Source organism: Homalodisca vitripennis, unplaced genomic scaffold (assembly GCF_021130785.1).
Source record: "Homalodisca vitripennis isolate AUS2020 unplaced genomic scaffold, UT_GWSS_2.1 ScUCBcl_6822;HRSCAF=14206, whole genome shotgun sequence".
In the NCBI taxonomy this organism is placed as follows: Eukaryota; Metazoa; Arthropoda; class Insecta; order Hemiptera; family Cicadellidae; genus Homalodisca; species Homalodisca vitripennis.
The window spans coordinates 1-16334 of NW_025782934.1; the positions used below are offsets into that span (position 1 = coordinate 1).

At 34.5% G+C, this 16334-nt stretch overlaps 1 protein-coding gene across 1 annotated transcript in view; it reads right to left on the minus strand.

Moving 5' to 3' along the window:
* Positions 1 to 524: 524 nt before the first annotated feature.
* The window catches only part of LOC124373958 (mismatch repair endonuclease PMS2-like), a gene marked incomplete at its 3' end in the record, with an annotated part of 28167 nt that continues 12357 nt past the window's right edge, over positions 525 to 16334 (minus strand). Inside the window, 9 exon segments of the mRNA XM_046832267.1 lie at positions 525 to 545; positions 547 to 621; positions 624 to 692; positions 1386 to 1483; positions 8587 to 8687; positions 10749 to 10816; positions 10818 to 10898; positions 12880 to 13138; positions 14146 to 14354. Of these exon segments, the coding sequence (XP_046688223.1) occupies positions 525 to 545; positions 547 to 621; positions 624 to 692; positions 1386 to 1483; positions 8587 to 8687; positions 10749 to 10816; positions 10818 to 10898; positions 12880 to 13138; positions 14146 to 14354 (981 nt within the window).

Below are 16334 nucleotides of genomic sequence, written 5' to 3' on the forward strand. Positions count from 1 at the left end.
GTGTTTAAATACTATATTTCATTGGATCCCTACTTGGAACATGTAACTTTTCTAGCTCTCTATACGAAATATATTATTTATTGAGTTAGTTTGACCCATAAGCAATTTTTTACTGCATGTGTTTGACTCTGTAACCATTCTTGATGAATGTGTGAATAAAGATATTATTGAATTGAATTGAATTGAAATAAGTGTCATGAAAGGGCCTGTTTATTACCCAATTTTAAATGATGATCTTTTTGCAAGATTGACAAAATCTTATTTCTTTCATATCAATGTTCTCTTATGATTATGTTATGACCTTAAATGATTTATAGCTTGACCAAATTTCATTTAGAATGATCTATTCTCTTCTCCTCACAACGAGGTGAAAAATGACAAATTGGATAAAAATGTTGGTTTTTCGGTCCTAGACTGACATTAGAATTCCAGTTCTCTAAATTAAACCATTATCTATGTTGATCTGTTCAACCACTCCTCCATATGAAACTACAGACTAAAAGTTAGTTTACATAGAGACTCACCCATGGTTGCTCGATCTCTCCGCATGTGAACGATGAGGCGTTTCATCTCCGAGTGACTCAGTGCAGTCCCGATCATGACTGATTTGCGACAGGCGCGCGCGACGCGAACATCGCTCTCACACGCGATGGGCGGACACAACATGTTTTGGGGAATCCTAGTGGAACATGCTCAGGTTAGTCATTCTGATGTATGAATCATTAGTAAGTGCAGAAAGAATTTAAAGTACAGATTTTGCTACCAATTGAATGTTAAAGTTTAGGAATACTAGAACCATCTCCACCTATTTATACTCCTAAGTAAGTGAAAAATACATTAAAGCTTTAATGGATAGTAACTGTAATACATTTCTGTTCTTGTATTAGTTTTCCCAAATTAAAAAAGTAGGTGGCAATCCATAATTTTCAAAAGACCAATCCTACCTTGTAACTTTTCCAAAGAGAGAATATGAAAAGTGGAATTCAATGTTTTGTACAGAATCTGCTATCTCATCTCCTTAGAAAATTGTGCACGTCTAAATTTTGTACACAATTCACATATGTGCTTTAGAATGGTATTTATTTATGACCATCGAGAAGAAAAGTGTATCGTTCTGATAGTAATGCAATAAAAATCTTTCAACAATATAATATTTCACTAAGATAAAGAGAAAATTGTGCTTTGCCAACAATTAAAATTTAAAATAAAAGTTTAAATGCCTGCTAATTGTATTGAGACCAAATATTTTTCACCATTTGAAGGGTTAATATGGTGACATAAATAAATAGGAGTTTTCAAATTACAATTTTACCAGTGTTATACACAAACCATCTAATATACACATGTAGTTGTAGTTGACATTGCTGATAGACTACTGTATTTACCTGCAACATGAACAGCAGTTCGTCAATGTCGTCTTTACCAAAAGTCCAGTTCTTACTCATTGGAATAGAGGTCAGCTTCACTTTCTTTGTAGTTGGTGCTGTACATAAACAAGACCACTTTTACTGTCAAGTGTAAAATTTTTAAAAATTTTTAGAAAAAGACAAATAATTTAAACTCTTAAAATTGTAAAAGAAAAACATAATTTTGCACTGTAATTTGAATTGAAAATGAAGTAGATAATATGGCAATAAATTATGGACAGTAACAGAAAATTATCATAATTTACTTATACTAATAATTAATTATATAATCATAAATTTTTATGTCACTACATGGGTAACTTAAAGTAATAAATAATTAAACTTTATTTAATTTTTTATGTTTATATTTCTGTAAATTCAGAAAAGATATCACATTTATAGTATTAGCTTGATTTAAAAATTTTAAATATGATAAAACTGGACTTATTTTGAGATTTAAAACAATACTTCGACTAAATCAGAATTTGAATTTATTGCACCAAGATCTTAATTCACAATAATGAGCATTTATCGGTTAACATATTTTTCCTCTGACATAAATAATTTTGATTTGAAAATAATTTCCTCAATACGTACCCAATCACTCAGAATTGTGAGATACAAGCTTCAATTATTTAATCATTTCACTGTGATTCACCTAAATTAGAATTATATTAGTGTAATTGCTTGAAAAATGTTCATTTATTTTTGAAAAATAAAATAATGGAATCACATGCTGGATTTATATGGAACTAAAGAAATATTAATCTCAATGGGATGTCTACAGATGGGGGATTCCTGTGCACTAGACATGGCAAGTGAAGTCTTAAGTAATGTTAAGACTTTTTTTACAAATGCTATGTTGTTTACTTTTTATTTTTAAATTTGTTTGTCTACTGCAGTTTGTTGTTTAACAACGTCACTGCAACTCTACACTGAGTGATCTTGAGTACTGTAATGTTGATTCTGTGTCATAAATAAGGCATCTGCCGCAGTCGACACGTTAATGTTTAATGCTGTATTACACTGACCTCCAGTTTGTTGTTTAACAACGGCACTGCAACTCTACACTGAGTGATCTTGAGTACTCTCATGTTGATTCTGTGTCATAAATAAGGCATCTGCCGCAGTCGACACGTTAATGTTTAATGCTGTATTACACTGACCACCAGTTGTTAGTAAGCCATTAGCTAAAATGTATAAAAGTGCCATGTGATTGAAATTCTGTTTGATTTAGTTACGATTTTATTAGTTATCATTTGAGGTACTGCTTGTTATTTAAATACTTTTGATTAATAGTTTAAGATTTAAAGTAAACAGTTACCTTCATAAAAATTAATCTGATTTGAAATCTATTGGACTGATCTAGATTCTAGAATCAAGTTATTCATTATTTATCAATTTGGTTAGTATGATGAACTACACACACTGATTATAAGATCCCTGCTCCAAGGAAAATTTAATTTAAGAAATTTTTAAATCCATATCATTGTTTAAAATTTGCATACAGTTATATTGCTGTTTGCTTGTTGTAAGCTCTCTTTCAAGATCTTTATTCGTAAATGCAAAATACATTTTTACATTACATGTCAAAATACTAAAACTATATCTAACTTAACAAATCTCTTACACAGTAGAAACATTTATCAAGAAAGTGTGTCTTTAGTTTTTTTTTTTAAATAAACGTAGATTTTGCTCATTTTTAATATTCAATGGCAATGCATTGAAAGCTTTTGCACCCAAGTGGTATGGAACCCCTCTCAAATGCGCTAGTACTATGTGGCAGCCACAGATATCAGCCCTCTTGATGTGGTCGGATACTGATGGTAGTATCCATTGCTTACAAAAAGCTTTGGATTGCCCTTAACCAAAAGAGCATAGCTCGTACCCCACCAGAACCCGCCAGAGTAAGTATTTTTAATTCACCGAAAAGAGGTTTACAAGTTTCGAATCTCCTACGTCCTGAGATGATTCGCAAACACCATTTTCTGGAGGACAAATACTCTATTAAAATTTACTACACTGGATGGACCCCAGAACATTAACCCGTACCTCAAAATCGATTGAACGTGAGAAAAATATACTGTTCGTAGATCATCTTGGCTACAGACCTTGGCGAGACGGCTGAGAGCCAAATCCCATGGTTCGAAGCCTTTTGCAGACATGTTCCACGTGGCCGCCCCATGTGAGCCTATTATCGATATATAAACCCAGAAATTTAACTGAGATTTCTTGCTTGGCTTCCTCGCTTCCTAGTTTGATAAGACCCTGGATATTAAACTGTTTTGTGTTCCCTAGATGAAACTGGATGATATTAGTTTTGCTGATGTTTAATTTAAGTTTATTTAAATTGAACCACTGATTTTAAACTTTGCAACTGGATGTTTGAATTCGATATAGCCAAATGTGGGGATTTATTGGAAACAAGAAAAGAACAATCATCAGCAAACATCGTAACTTTGAGGTCTGTTGAAATTTTTTGGAAGATCGTTTACATAAATGAGAAATAATACAGGACCAAGAATAGAGCCTTGAGGAACACCACAAGTAATGGCTCTATAATGATGAGAAAACTTTATTTTGGCCATCATGGATTTGGACGGTTTTGATTCCTATCAGACAAATACGACTTCATGAATTTAAAAGAGTGACCTCTAACTCCATATTTTTCTAGTTTTCCAAGGAGAATATTATGATCAACGGAATCAAACGCTTTGCTTAAATCACAGAAAACACCAAGGGAATGAAGTCTATTTCCAAAGAAAGCAATAGTTCGTTCGTTTATAAAATTGAAGATGGCTGATGTAGTGGATTTCCCTTGGCGGAAGCCATGCTGCTGAGTAGAGAGAATGTTGTTGATTTCTAGGAAAGCCACAAGTTTTTGACAGACTATTGATTCAAAGAATTTTTTGAGAAGGACGATAGAAATTGAAATCGGTCTATAGTTTTCTGGTAGTTGTTTACTGTGAGATTTGTAGACTGGAATGATTTTACTGATTTTTAAGAGGTTTGGGAAATATACCTGAAGATAAACTGGAATTTACAAATGTGAGAGAATACAACACTTACAGAAGGAAAAATTTTCTTTAACACTGTGCAAGGAATCTCATCCACTCCAGCGGCATTTGTACTCCTCAGCCGTCTCAACCTCTGAAACTGACACCTCAGAAAGATACATACTATTCAAGCGTGCGGTGATACCATCCACAGGGTTGTAAGCCCCACTAGGCTGTGATAGGGATTGCCGCCCCAGTCCTGAAAAAAAACTGTTAAAAATACTCTGCAACATCATTGCAATTTTCTTATTCGTTTGTCATTGACACTTAGTTCAAATATTTTTCTTATCCTTTTGTGGCCTCAATTTCAAGGTATCATTGACTGTTTTCCAAATTGATTTTGAAAGATTTTTTGAATCTATGATTCGATTATCATGAAAAGATCGCTTTGCTTTGTCAACCTCAATTTTGTACTCATGTTTCCTCTCATTAATTGTTTGTTCGATTTCAGGTGTCCGTGATAAGGAGAGTAAAAAACGAATGTTCTCATGGTCACGTTTTAAATCCGGAGTTATCCATCTCTGTGGCTGTTTCTTTCTAACATTGATTTTTTTTTGTTTTTAAGCGGGAAAGCTATATCAAAATAATACTTAAAAATTCTTGAGAATGTAGCAAATGTTTCATTTGTGTCAGTAGCATTATAAACTTTGTCCCATCTCTCCGCCTGCATTAAATTTGTAAATGTAGCAAAAGCATTGTCTGTAAAATAACGTTTTTTTTTGGTTTGAATGTGTTTTTTAAATGGCACACCTGGTGAAATATTAAAATATACTACTTGAGCTATATGGTCTGAAAAAGATATGTCAAGATTTTTTATCAGCAAGATTTGATTAGAGTCCATATTAGTCACAATATTTGTCAATAATACTGCTACCAGTGGATGTTATTCTTGTGAAATCTGTTATAAGAGCTACAAAATCTATATAAATGAAACAGGTCATTTAACAGTTACACACTCTTGATTAGTCAGATTGTGAAAGGGTATATTAAAATCTCCACATAAAATTGTGCTATAACTAGAAGACTCAAGATAAAGAAATAATTCATTTAGTCTATTTATAAAAATTGAAAAATTACCAGTTGGAGGTCTGTAGATAACAACTACATTAATTCTAAGAAAAGAGATTGATATACCTGTCAACTCTATATGTGATTCCACACACTCAAGCTTTTTACATTTTCCATGATTTCTGTGCACAGAAAAGTTTTTGAAAAAATTGCAACGCCTCCACCTACCATGCGTTCCTTCTATTTTTCAAAAGAAACTAATTTATAACTATGAAAAAAAGCATTATTTAAGTTATCATCATGTAACCATGTTTTCAGAGATGCCAAACTATATCGGGATTCGTGTCGTCCAAAAAAACATTTATTTGATCAATTTTATTACAAATACTCCGAGCATTGAAATGGATTAAGCTAAAATTTTCATTCTGCTTTTTATAAGAAACGCATTTTTTTTTGTGAAGATGAAGTCAAGTTTAGATTTGTTAAGTACAAATTGTCTAAAAAAGAAAAGTTTTTTTTTCATTATTAAGCTGGTTTACACGATGAGTATTTTTTTGTTAGAGTAAGAGAGCTATTCACATGTACAGGGCTTAGCCCAAGAGGAGGAAAGTCCACAAGCGAATTCTATTGACACCGTAGCAGAAGGAGTCGGAGACCATCGGCAGCGGCAGGGTGGTAGGGGGCGGTCCCACTGGGTCGGGGCCGGGTAGGGCTCTATGCGGTCGAGATCCACAGTCTCTCTGCGGCACGTGGTCGTGCCGGTAGACTTTGAAGCCTCTGCAGGCAAGGCCGGACAAAAGTCCTGAAGATGAGTGCACAGAAGACTGGACTCGTGACTGGACAGTTTTAGCAATCGCACAGCTCAGAACCTTCTTTTCCATGCTTGTTTAGATGGAGTCCGTGGCGTGTGTAGTGTTTTTCTGTGGAGGATGCAGTTCAACTCGCCATACGTCAATCTGAGTTTACCCTTGTATTCTCGGATGACTTTTTGCTATTGCCAGGTTAGCATAGAAGATTGCATCGTTAAGATGGTTTAAATCATAACGATAAGGAACACTGTTAATTATTATATTCGTATCTGTTTGCAGTGTCAACAGATTCTTTAAGGTCCATGAACGATTGAAAGCTGACTAGGGTCATGGTCACTAATGTTGTTTGTGCCGGCTAAACAATATCACAAAGTCATCTTTGCATAAGTCTTTGACAAAAGGTTTACCCTCAGAGATGATTTCCTTTAACTTAGCTCCTGGCTTAGAGTACACAAAAACATCGTAATCTCCAACAAGGTCTTGAATGTAGGGATGTATATCCTTCCCCTGGCTGTCCCGTCAACACTACGATTTTTTTACAGTGTTTTGGATCACATGTCTCACGTGTTACAGATGGTGGTGGGGCATTTTTCAGATCGATGGACTTGCGCTTTGGTAGTAACCTTACAGTCCTGACGATCCTTTTTGCGCTGGGGAATTTTCTCTGTCCAAAGAAGAAAACTGATTTGATGTATCAAGTGTAAATCGTTTTTGGGGATCCATTTTGTTGTCTGAATGTTCATTCTTGGTGTTAGAAAGATCGACTTATTTTCAGAAGTTTCATTATTCTTGGCATTTTTTTTCCATTTAGTAGTTTTAAAATTTATTTCCAATTTATTGTGTTCGGATTGTAATGTAACAATTTTTTTATTTAGTGAGTCGTTTTCTTGCTTCAAAAACGTGTTTTTTGCTTCTCTAGATTGTCAACTTCTTCTTTCAATTTAGCAAGCTCAGTGTCCAACCATTCCCTTCCATTACTAGAGACTCTTCTAAATCTTGCTTTCGTTTCATCTTCATCTTTTCATTTTCTAAACATTCTTTTGAGGACAGATTTCATCACTCATTTTCTGTAAGATTCTCTGTAAGGTCAATTTTTTGCTTTTATTGTTTTATCAAGCTGATTTAATAAAATCATTAGGTGGGGGATTAGATCTACGATGGCATCAGTTGTGTATTAATCCGATATTGTATTTTAATATTCCATACAGATGGACGGCTTGATCAATGACCTCTTCATTTAGTAAGTCTTCCTTCAGATTGAGGATTTCATCTTGGCCCCCCCCTCGTATTAGGTTTCCCTTCCCCGTACCCTACGAGTCATCATTTTCAAATGCAGTATTTTTCTTGCGGATGAAACTGCTGAGTATGTGACACCAAGACTGGTGTGTAGTGCCAGGTAATAGCACAACAGGTAACAAATAAGAGTAATTGTTTAACTTGATTCTAGGCGGACTTCTAGCTAATTCTGGGAAAGTAAAACTCCTTCAACTTTTGCCGCCGCTATCACCGCAATGCATGAAACAGTCTTAATTCCCTGAGTAGAAACGGAAGGCGTTCGTGTTTAATTCACAGCGACGCCGCGCCGTTCCGCCGTGCACAGCAACAGGGGAAAATGCGGGAGAATCCTGTCCCCGCCGGTGTCGCACCTGGACGCTCAGTGCGCATGCGCGAAACTCAGACGACGCTACTGAACCGGACTCCTCCGACAGCGTTATCAATGTCTATATTTATAAACACGACTGACAGAGTTATTTAGGTGGAAAAACTCACTTGCGTGCAGCACTGTGGACGTTTTCCCGGAAATGTCAAACACTAAAACCTTTTGCCGCGAAACTTTAAAATAGTGTTTATGTACTTGAAGTGTCACAAATTTAGATATTTTTATAGAGCTAAATATTTTACTGTTGACCATTTGTTTACAGGTGTACCAACTCTTATTATTGATCAATAACATTTACATGTGTAAGAATATCTATGAGTTATTCACAAATTTCATATAGCTAATTCACATTGAACAATTATTTGCATAATTAATTATTTAATTATTTGCAAAGTTGCATTTCATGTTGTCATTGCGTTGTTTTTCCATACGAAGATTTACATTACTTTTTATGTTGATGAGTACATATTCATGCTGCTGATCGCGTCTCGATCTCCACACACAGGCTATGCCCATGTGGAGATCATTTCCTGTTTTTTGTATGTATGTTGAGATCTTTGTAACTATGAGAGGAAATAAATAAATATTCATTCATTCATTCATTCATTTGAAATGTCCACACTTTGCAAAAAGGCTATAGAACTTACCATTTTCATCTATTTTGAACTCAAAGCCGTTTGCTTTGAACACATCGATACTGTCTATCAGGATGGATTCGTTTACAGCAGTTAACTCTAGCTGTTGGGGTCTGAAAAAGAAAAAAGGAACTTCAATTATATTCTGTTTACATTTTAGCCCAGAACTCTTTATTTATAAACATCTTTGGCTTCATTCAGAAATTGAATACATCATCTATTTTTACAATTCAAACAAGAACTCTGTATTTCAAACAAAACTGTTAAAAATAGTTCAGACAATTCATGGTATAGTGTTCACGAAGTATTGAAGGAAAAAATTAGCAAAATAAATTTATTAAAGAAACTTCTGTTGATTTTATCATATTTGTGTTGATGCAAAGGACCGAGAAATAAAATTACGGTTGAACTAATTCTTTAAAAAATCCTGAAACAACATCCATACAGATAAAATAGTCTCCCCAGACTGTTTTTTTAATTTCATCAGCCATTTTTATATGGGTTTTGGTAATTACAAAAAAAATGGGTTTGAAGAGGAAGAACTCTGGGATATTTTTACACAGTATATCTATAAATATACTATGGAGGTATCTTTCCATTTTACGAGGGGGTACCCAAAAGTAACCGGAATCGTATTGCTGGCAGCCGGCAGCGTGTAGTACACATTCCTGCCGCTAGGCGTGTGTCGCGCAACCCATTGCGAGCTCAGTGACCCCAGTTCCATTGTCCTAGTGCATTCTGTTCGTTCGTAGTGACTGTTTTCACTAACCCTGTTTTGTTCTTGTTTCGTTTTTTGTCATGGCAAGTTTAAGTGAACAACGTGCAGCTGTGAAATTTTGTTTTTTACTTGGTAAAAATGCTGCAGAAACTATTTTAATGTTGAATACAGCTTACAAAGATGATGCTATGGGGAAAACTCAGGTCTACGAGTGGTTCGCTCGATTTAAAAATGGCGACATGTCGATTGAAGACAAACCTCGTTCTGGACGTCCATCAACCTCTCGAACGGACGAAAATGTTGAGAAAATTCGTGAACTTGTGCTCACCGACCGTCGACAGACAATTGAGGAACTATCAGAGAGTAATGGGTTAACTTGGAGCTCGGTTCAGCGAATTTTAACAGGAGATTTAGGACTGAAAAGGGTTGCTGCCAAATTTGTTCCTCGACTTCTGACTGACCATCAAAAGGCACATCGAGTTGAAACTTGCCGCCTTCTGAAAGAACATCTCGAAAATGATCCCGATTTTCTGGAAAAGGTAATTACTGGTGATGAGTCATGGTGCTATGGTTATGACCCAGAAACGAAGCAACAGTCAAGCCAATGGAAGTCGCCATCTTCACCTCGTCCAAAAAAATGTCGGCAAGTCAAATCAAACATCAAAACCATGTTGATTTGCTTTTTTGATGCTAAAGGCATTGTTCATTCTGAGTTTGTTCCTCCAGGTCAGACTGTCAACCAAACATTTTTATTTGGAGATTTTAAGAAGATTGCGCAACAGTGTTCACCAGAAAAGACCCGGTTTGTGGCAGACTGGAGACTGGTTCTTCCACCACGACAATGCACCGGCACACACAGCTAGTTAGGCAGTTTTTAGCCAAAAACGGCATGGTTCCGCTGCCCCACGCACCTTACTCGCCTGACCTCGCTCCATGCGACTTTTTTTTATTTCCACACATGAAAAGAGGCTTGAAAGGTCAACGATTTGACAGCGTTGAAGAGGTTAAGAAAAAAAACGAAGCTCGAGCTTGCAGCCATTTCTAAAGATGACTACAAAAAATGTTTTGATCAATGGAAATACCCGTTGGGACAAGTGTATTAGTTGTAATGGAGATTATTTTGAAGAAGATAAGGTCGTATTGTAAAAAATTTGATAATATATAATTTTTATAAAATAATTCTGGTTTTTTTTGGGTACCCCCTCGTATGAGAAATTTAGCCTTTGAAGTGAGAGTGGAGTTTTTACTGTAACAATGCCATAGTGAGTCCTGGACCACTCATTTTTCTTCAATTGCAGGTTCCCATAACCAAAGAGTGATTACACTCTTCAGAATGTACTAATTTTTTTGTCTAACCATGGTTATTTTACTAATCTTCATCCATTATAAAGCCACCATACTCCAGGTCCTAAAAGAGTTAAGTAAACCAAAAGCAGAAATTCTCCAGCCATCTTACACAACAAGTTTCTGGTTGGAGATGGTGGTGGTACGCTGCAGAGTCTCAAAGTTGTACTTCTCGTCAGTGGGCATGTTGATCGATAATGAACAGATCAGAGTGAAGCTTGGCGATAATGAATCCAAGATTAAATTGGCCCACAACCTCCATCTGTAACACAAACTGGAGTTTAGTATTACAAGTTGAGCAAGATACACAAAGAGTTGTACTGGCTGTGAGGTGAGTAAGAAAACTGAAGATACATGTAAAGAAGAAACGTGATGGGGCAGGCCCCCTCTCACAGTGCGAGGTCCTGTCCAATAAATAAGTAAACTTGTGCAAGCTAACGGCCATGACACGCTCACTGACGACGCTAGTGGCCTGAGACCCAATGAGCCGTCAATGCTTGGTAGATAATCAAACTATGCGTATGGTGCTAGTTATGTTAGTTTCTGTTATCCTTGTTATAACTGTTTGTTGTAAATGGAAATTGACAAAAATCACGGAGCAACGAATCAATGTGTTACCGACTGGAAAAATTCACTTAATAACAATAATGGATTTCTCAACAGGTAATCACTGGTGATGAATTGTGGTAGTTTTACCAGTTTGACAATGAATTAGAATCACAAAGCAAGGAGTGGAAAGAAAAAGATAAACCTTACAGCAAGAAATCAAGAAAAAGCCAATTGAAAATTAAAGTAATGTTCCTGGTTTTTTTTATGTTGAATGTGTTGGTCATTATGAATTTCTTCCTGAAGGATGAACAGTAAATTCTGGGTTCTATCCTCACAGTTTCGTAAGCATTTAAGAGATTGCGTGCATCGTGTGCAAACAAATTTGAACTCAAGACGACGGCTGGGATCCTTCACCATGACAATGCACCTGTACATTTAGCATTGATTGATCACCAGTTTATGGCAAAAACTTTAATCACTATCCTTGATCCATCGTTCTTATTCGCCAATTCGTCCCCTACAACTTATTCCTATTACCAAATGAACAAATGAGATGAGGGGGCATCACTGGAAAGATTTGGACACAAAAAGCAAAAAAACAATGAAAAAACTAAAAAGCCTAACTGGCCGAGGACTTCCAAGGGTGCTTTTGCAAACAATGGATAAAAAGATGGAATAAGTGTATAGCAAAGAATGGAGAGTTGTTTTGAAGGGAACAAAATCAATGAAGACTAAATTTTGAAAAATAAAGTTTTTATGGCCTCAGTTCGCATATTTACTGGACAGACTTCATACCAGATCCTACCAAAAACATCAAATGAAATAGGAACACTCCTAAACTCACTTACCCAACATTGTGTTCTCAGTAGACTTAATGATTGGTTGGTCATTCCTGATCGTAAAAATTCTGTCACTGTTACACAATCTGTAACGGCTCAACTATAATATGAAGTCAATTTTGCACCTGTTCTTTGATTGATTGCAAACTTAGTAAAAATTGACAGAACAAAAATTATGTAAGGTAGTTTTGTACTGTATAGTAGGATTTACTGCACTGTTTACAAAATATTATATTTATTTTTTTTTAGAAAAATTGTTATTTTCATTAAAATAAATAGGAAAATCGTTATATTTTAGCAAAGTTTATAAACAATTGGAAAATCTGCTGAGAATTTTAGTAGATCTTTTTGCAAAAATTGCTTGCATGGTTTAGTAAAAAAACTTTAAAAAATGGTTGGAATCAACTGAGAAACATTGATTTTTCCCACCATGCGACACCCATGATAAGTTAAAAATTTCAAGAATGTTAGCCATGTAAAATACTCTAAAAATGTGTTAACTTGAAAATTAACTTAAAAGGCTTTTGTCTTGACCACCACATGGACATCTAATTAATTACAGGCTATTAATGATTAGTTATATTTCAAACCGAACAAATTACTTATAAATTAATTGCATCATCTGTCAATATTACAACTAAATCTAATCATGTAATAACATTTTATAGTGCAATAATTCACCTGGAGTTTTAATTTACTTGATACTTACTTTGAGTGTGAGTGATAATGTTTTATTTTCAAAATGATTAAAACCTTTTCAATCTTAAACAACTTGTATCCCCACTGTTACATTATAAGATGAACAAATTTTCAAGAAGGCTAAAAGGAATTAGCACTTTTTGCTATAATTATTACCTTAAGAAACATATCCTTAGAGATTTCTCTACTCAACTCTTCTTCTGCTTGCTTGTTCCTTGAGGGATCAATGACTGCACGAAACTTCACTGTTGAGTCTTCTTTACCATCTTCTTCATCACACAGTTGCTTCACACGTTTTCTCAGATCCTCCATTGTCAGTGATACTTCCACACTGCTTCTGTTGCGGTTGAAATCTTCAGAATCTACATTGTTCTGTGCACTCACAGTCACCTCTAGTTCAGCTCTTGAAGAAACACTTTTGACATCAGGATCTTCACAAAACAGTCTAGGCTTATTTGATGATAGAAACTGATTTGAATGAATCTGTTGCAATCTTTGTTTCAGATACCAGTTTTGAAAATAGGAGAGGCATGTTGTAATATCACTTCTTGGATCTTCTTTTAAAGAAATCTCTGATGAATTACTTACTGATGATTGAGTAGGATAGGGAGTATTGACTGGAGTTAAATGATTTGATTTTTCATACTCAGAAGATTGACTTGTCAATATACTTTAATTCACTTGATGAAGAATGCCGACTTGATTGACTATCATGTTCTACTTCATTTGTTACTAAGGGAGATTTTGAATTATATTTTACAGGAAAACCATACCAATATCATTTTTCTGGCTCATTTCTTGAAGAGTTCTTCATTGATACAGAGTTTTTCCGTTGAATTTGTATTTCCTTTTTCACTTACACTATGTTCTACAATATTGGAATGTTTAGTAGGACTTATTTGTTCTACATGGTCACTGAATTCATGATTTATTGACTGGACTTGATTATGTTCAAACGTTACTTTAGGATCACTGTCTTCATTCAAAGTGGAATTTGAAGTTGTGGAAAATCCACTTAAAAGACCAGCAGATTTTTCTTTTTTTGTAAATACTGAATCTAGTTTTCACTTCTGTAACAGAATTTAAAAAAATATTATTTGATAAAATTAATTATTTCAATAAAGTAAAATACATGGAGAATTGAAAACTTTCTGAAATAATTTACCACTAGTAATAATTTAAGAACTTTATTATGAATGAGTAGTCAATTTACGATTGAAAATACTAAACCATAAGAAGCTGGAAACTTTCTCCTATACATATTTTTCACTATAAATTAGTACCTAAATTTCTGAATTCAATTATGCCATTATAAAATATTTTTAGCTACAGTATGTGGAAAACTTTATCCTAATAAAATATTTCTCTTTAGGGGAAATCCCCAAATATTCTGAATCATTGATATCAATATTTTAGAGATGCTATGTCAACTTACGTTTAGGTAATTTGGGAGAAGCCTGTTCAGAGGCGGGACGTTTAGCTGCAGTGTTGTGGCGCCACTGACTCAACATGGCAGCCGGACTTGTCTTACATGTGGGGGAACGAAGTACATTAGGCTTACTTGTCGGTGATGGTAAGTTGTTCACATTATATGTTGATGGTATGTTTTCATACAGAGATTGAAGAGATGCCTACAACAAAATAATTTGCATTATTCTGTCCCTATTAATAAAACTTGATACATTATATTAAGCACATTTTACACTTTTTTTTAATGTTTGTTTTTTTAGAGGTCATGTTGAGTGTAAAGTGATATTACACAACAGGCTAAATATTGAGTAAATATAGGTTTATTTACTGAATTATTGTTCAATGTATTTGATTATTTTGTATTAGATTTGAACTAGCATTTAACCTCACCAGTTTCTCATTGTCCTTCTTTAATATTTACCTAAGAACATACAAAATTTAATCAGGTACCTATCTATATCCAAACACAAGTTTCCTTACACCACAGCCAGTTCAATAAAGAAAATTTATATTTCAATAAACCTACCAAAACCACTGGTCAGTAATGATCATTAAGACATTGCGGCCATTTCAATTTCCTGCAATAGACTAAGAAGCTTGCAGCCTGAATAGCAAAATATCATCTAACATCGCAGAGATCTGTGACGTTTATTTATTCATGAAAAACTGTGAAATTTCATGAAATCAGAAGTTTTATTGGCCATTAAGAACTCCCAAAGATTACAATAGGCTTCGTCAAAATAACATTATTTTTTAGCTAAATTCTAGTGATATAGTATAAATAATATATACTAGTTTCCAGTCATATCTATTATAATAAATACTTAAATCTACTCAAATAAATAAAAAATAAAAAACATAGAGACATGGAGTTAAAATTTAAAATTAATATAATATATTATGGAGTATCCTTATATATATATTTGTTATTTTACAACATATCACATTTCATATACTCCTCAACACTGTAAAATTCCTTAAGCTTAAGCCACTCTGACATGTTTGATTTAAACTGTTTGAAAGGTAAAGCTCTAACAAAAGGAAGAAACTTATTAAATAGTTTTAACTGCTGGTATTTATGTCTTTTATAATATTTATCTAGCCTTATATTAGGATTTCTTCGATTATCTTTTGATTGTGTTTCAAATCTATCTTCATTTTCTTTTACATATATTAGGTTATAGAAAATATAAGTAACCTATTTGTGTAGTTATGGTATTAATTAAGGGAATCAGTGCATTATTTTATTTTTTAGAAACAATATTTTTCCATTAGTTTATAGTCTGTCTTGTTCTATTTACAAAGGTAGAGTTGGAGGAATTTAGCTGTGCTCGTAGGGCCCAGATACTACCCTCTCAACAAACAAACGCTATCTGTGTGGCGGGTTGCGTTTACGTGCTAGCCGCTGAGATGAAGGCGCAAACAATCTCTTTAACGACTTTAAACTCACGATTTTGATTTGCAGATAAAATTGACAAATACGTTATTTTCAAAAACATGTTAAACAGCACTATGACAACTGAAAAACAAGGATAAGTCCTATTATTTGGTTTTCTCTTATTATTTAATTCCACCACAATCAGCACTTTTACAAAACAGACTGATTTTAGCGAGTGTGATGAGTTTATTTGGCCAATACGATTCCTGAAAAGAGGGTTTTACCCATGAGTCACAGGAAATGTTTTCGGGACGCAGCGCATAATGCTAACCCCGCCACCCCCTCCCGCCTATCACCACACACTCAAGGGCACGCGCACAGCTAAAGTCCTCGAACTGTATATAAGCATCCATTCTGCCTCCTAAACACCATATTTTATTTGTATATATTATGCCAAGATTGCTTTCATGTGTACCATAACCTTTTTATGTTGTATATGACTATTTATTGTTGTGAAGAAATAATCCGAAAATGGTTTCTATCTGTTACTGGTTGCTTTTTATCTTTGAAGTTTATGGTTGCAATACAGTATTTATACAGTGAACTTGTGATAATTTGTGTCGTTTAGTACAAAGTGATTGCTTTAGTTACAGTTTGGTTTTATTTTACTTCAGAATATTCTTTGAAGTGCGAAGAAATTGAAGAAAAGAAAGTACTACGGCAGAGCTAATGTAAATAACACACAGAATAAACGTACAACCCA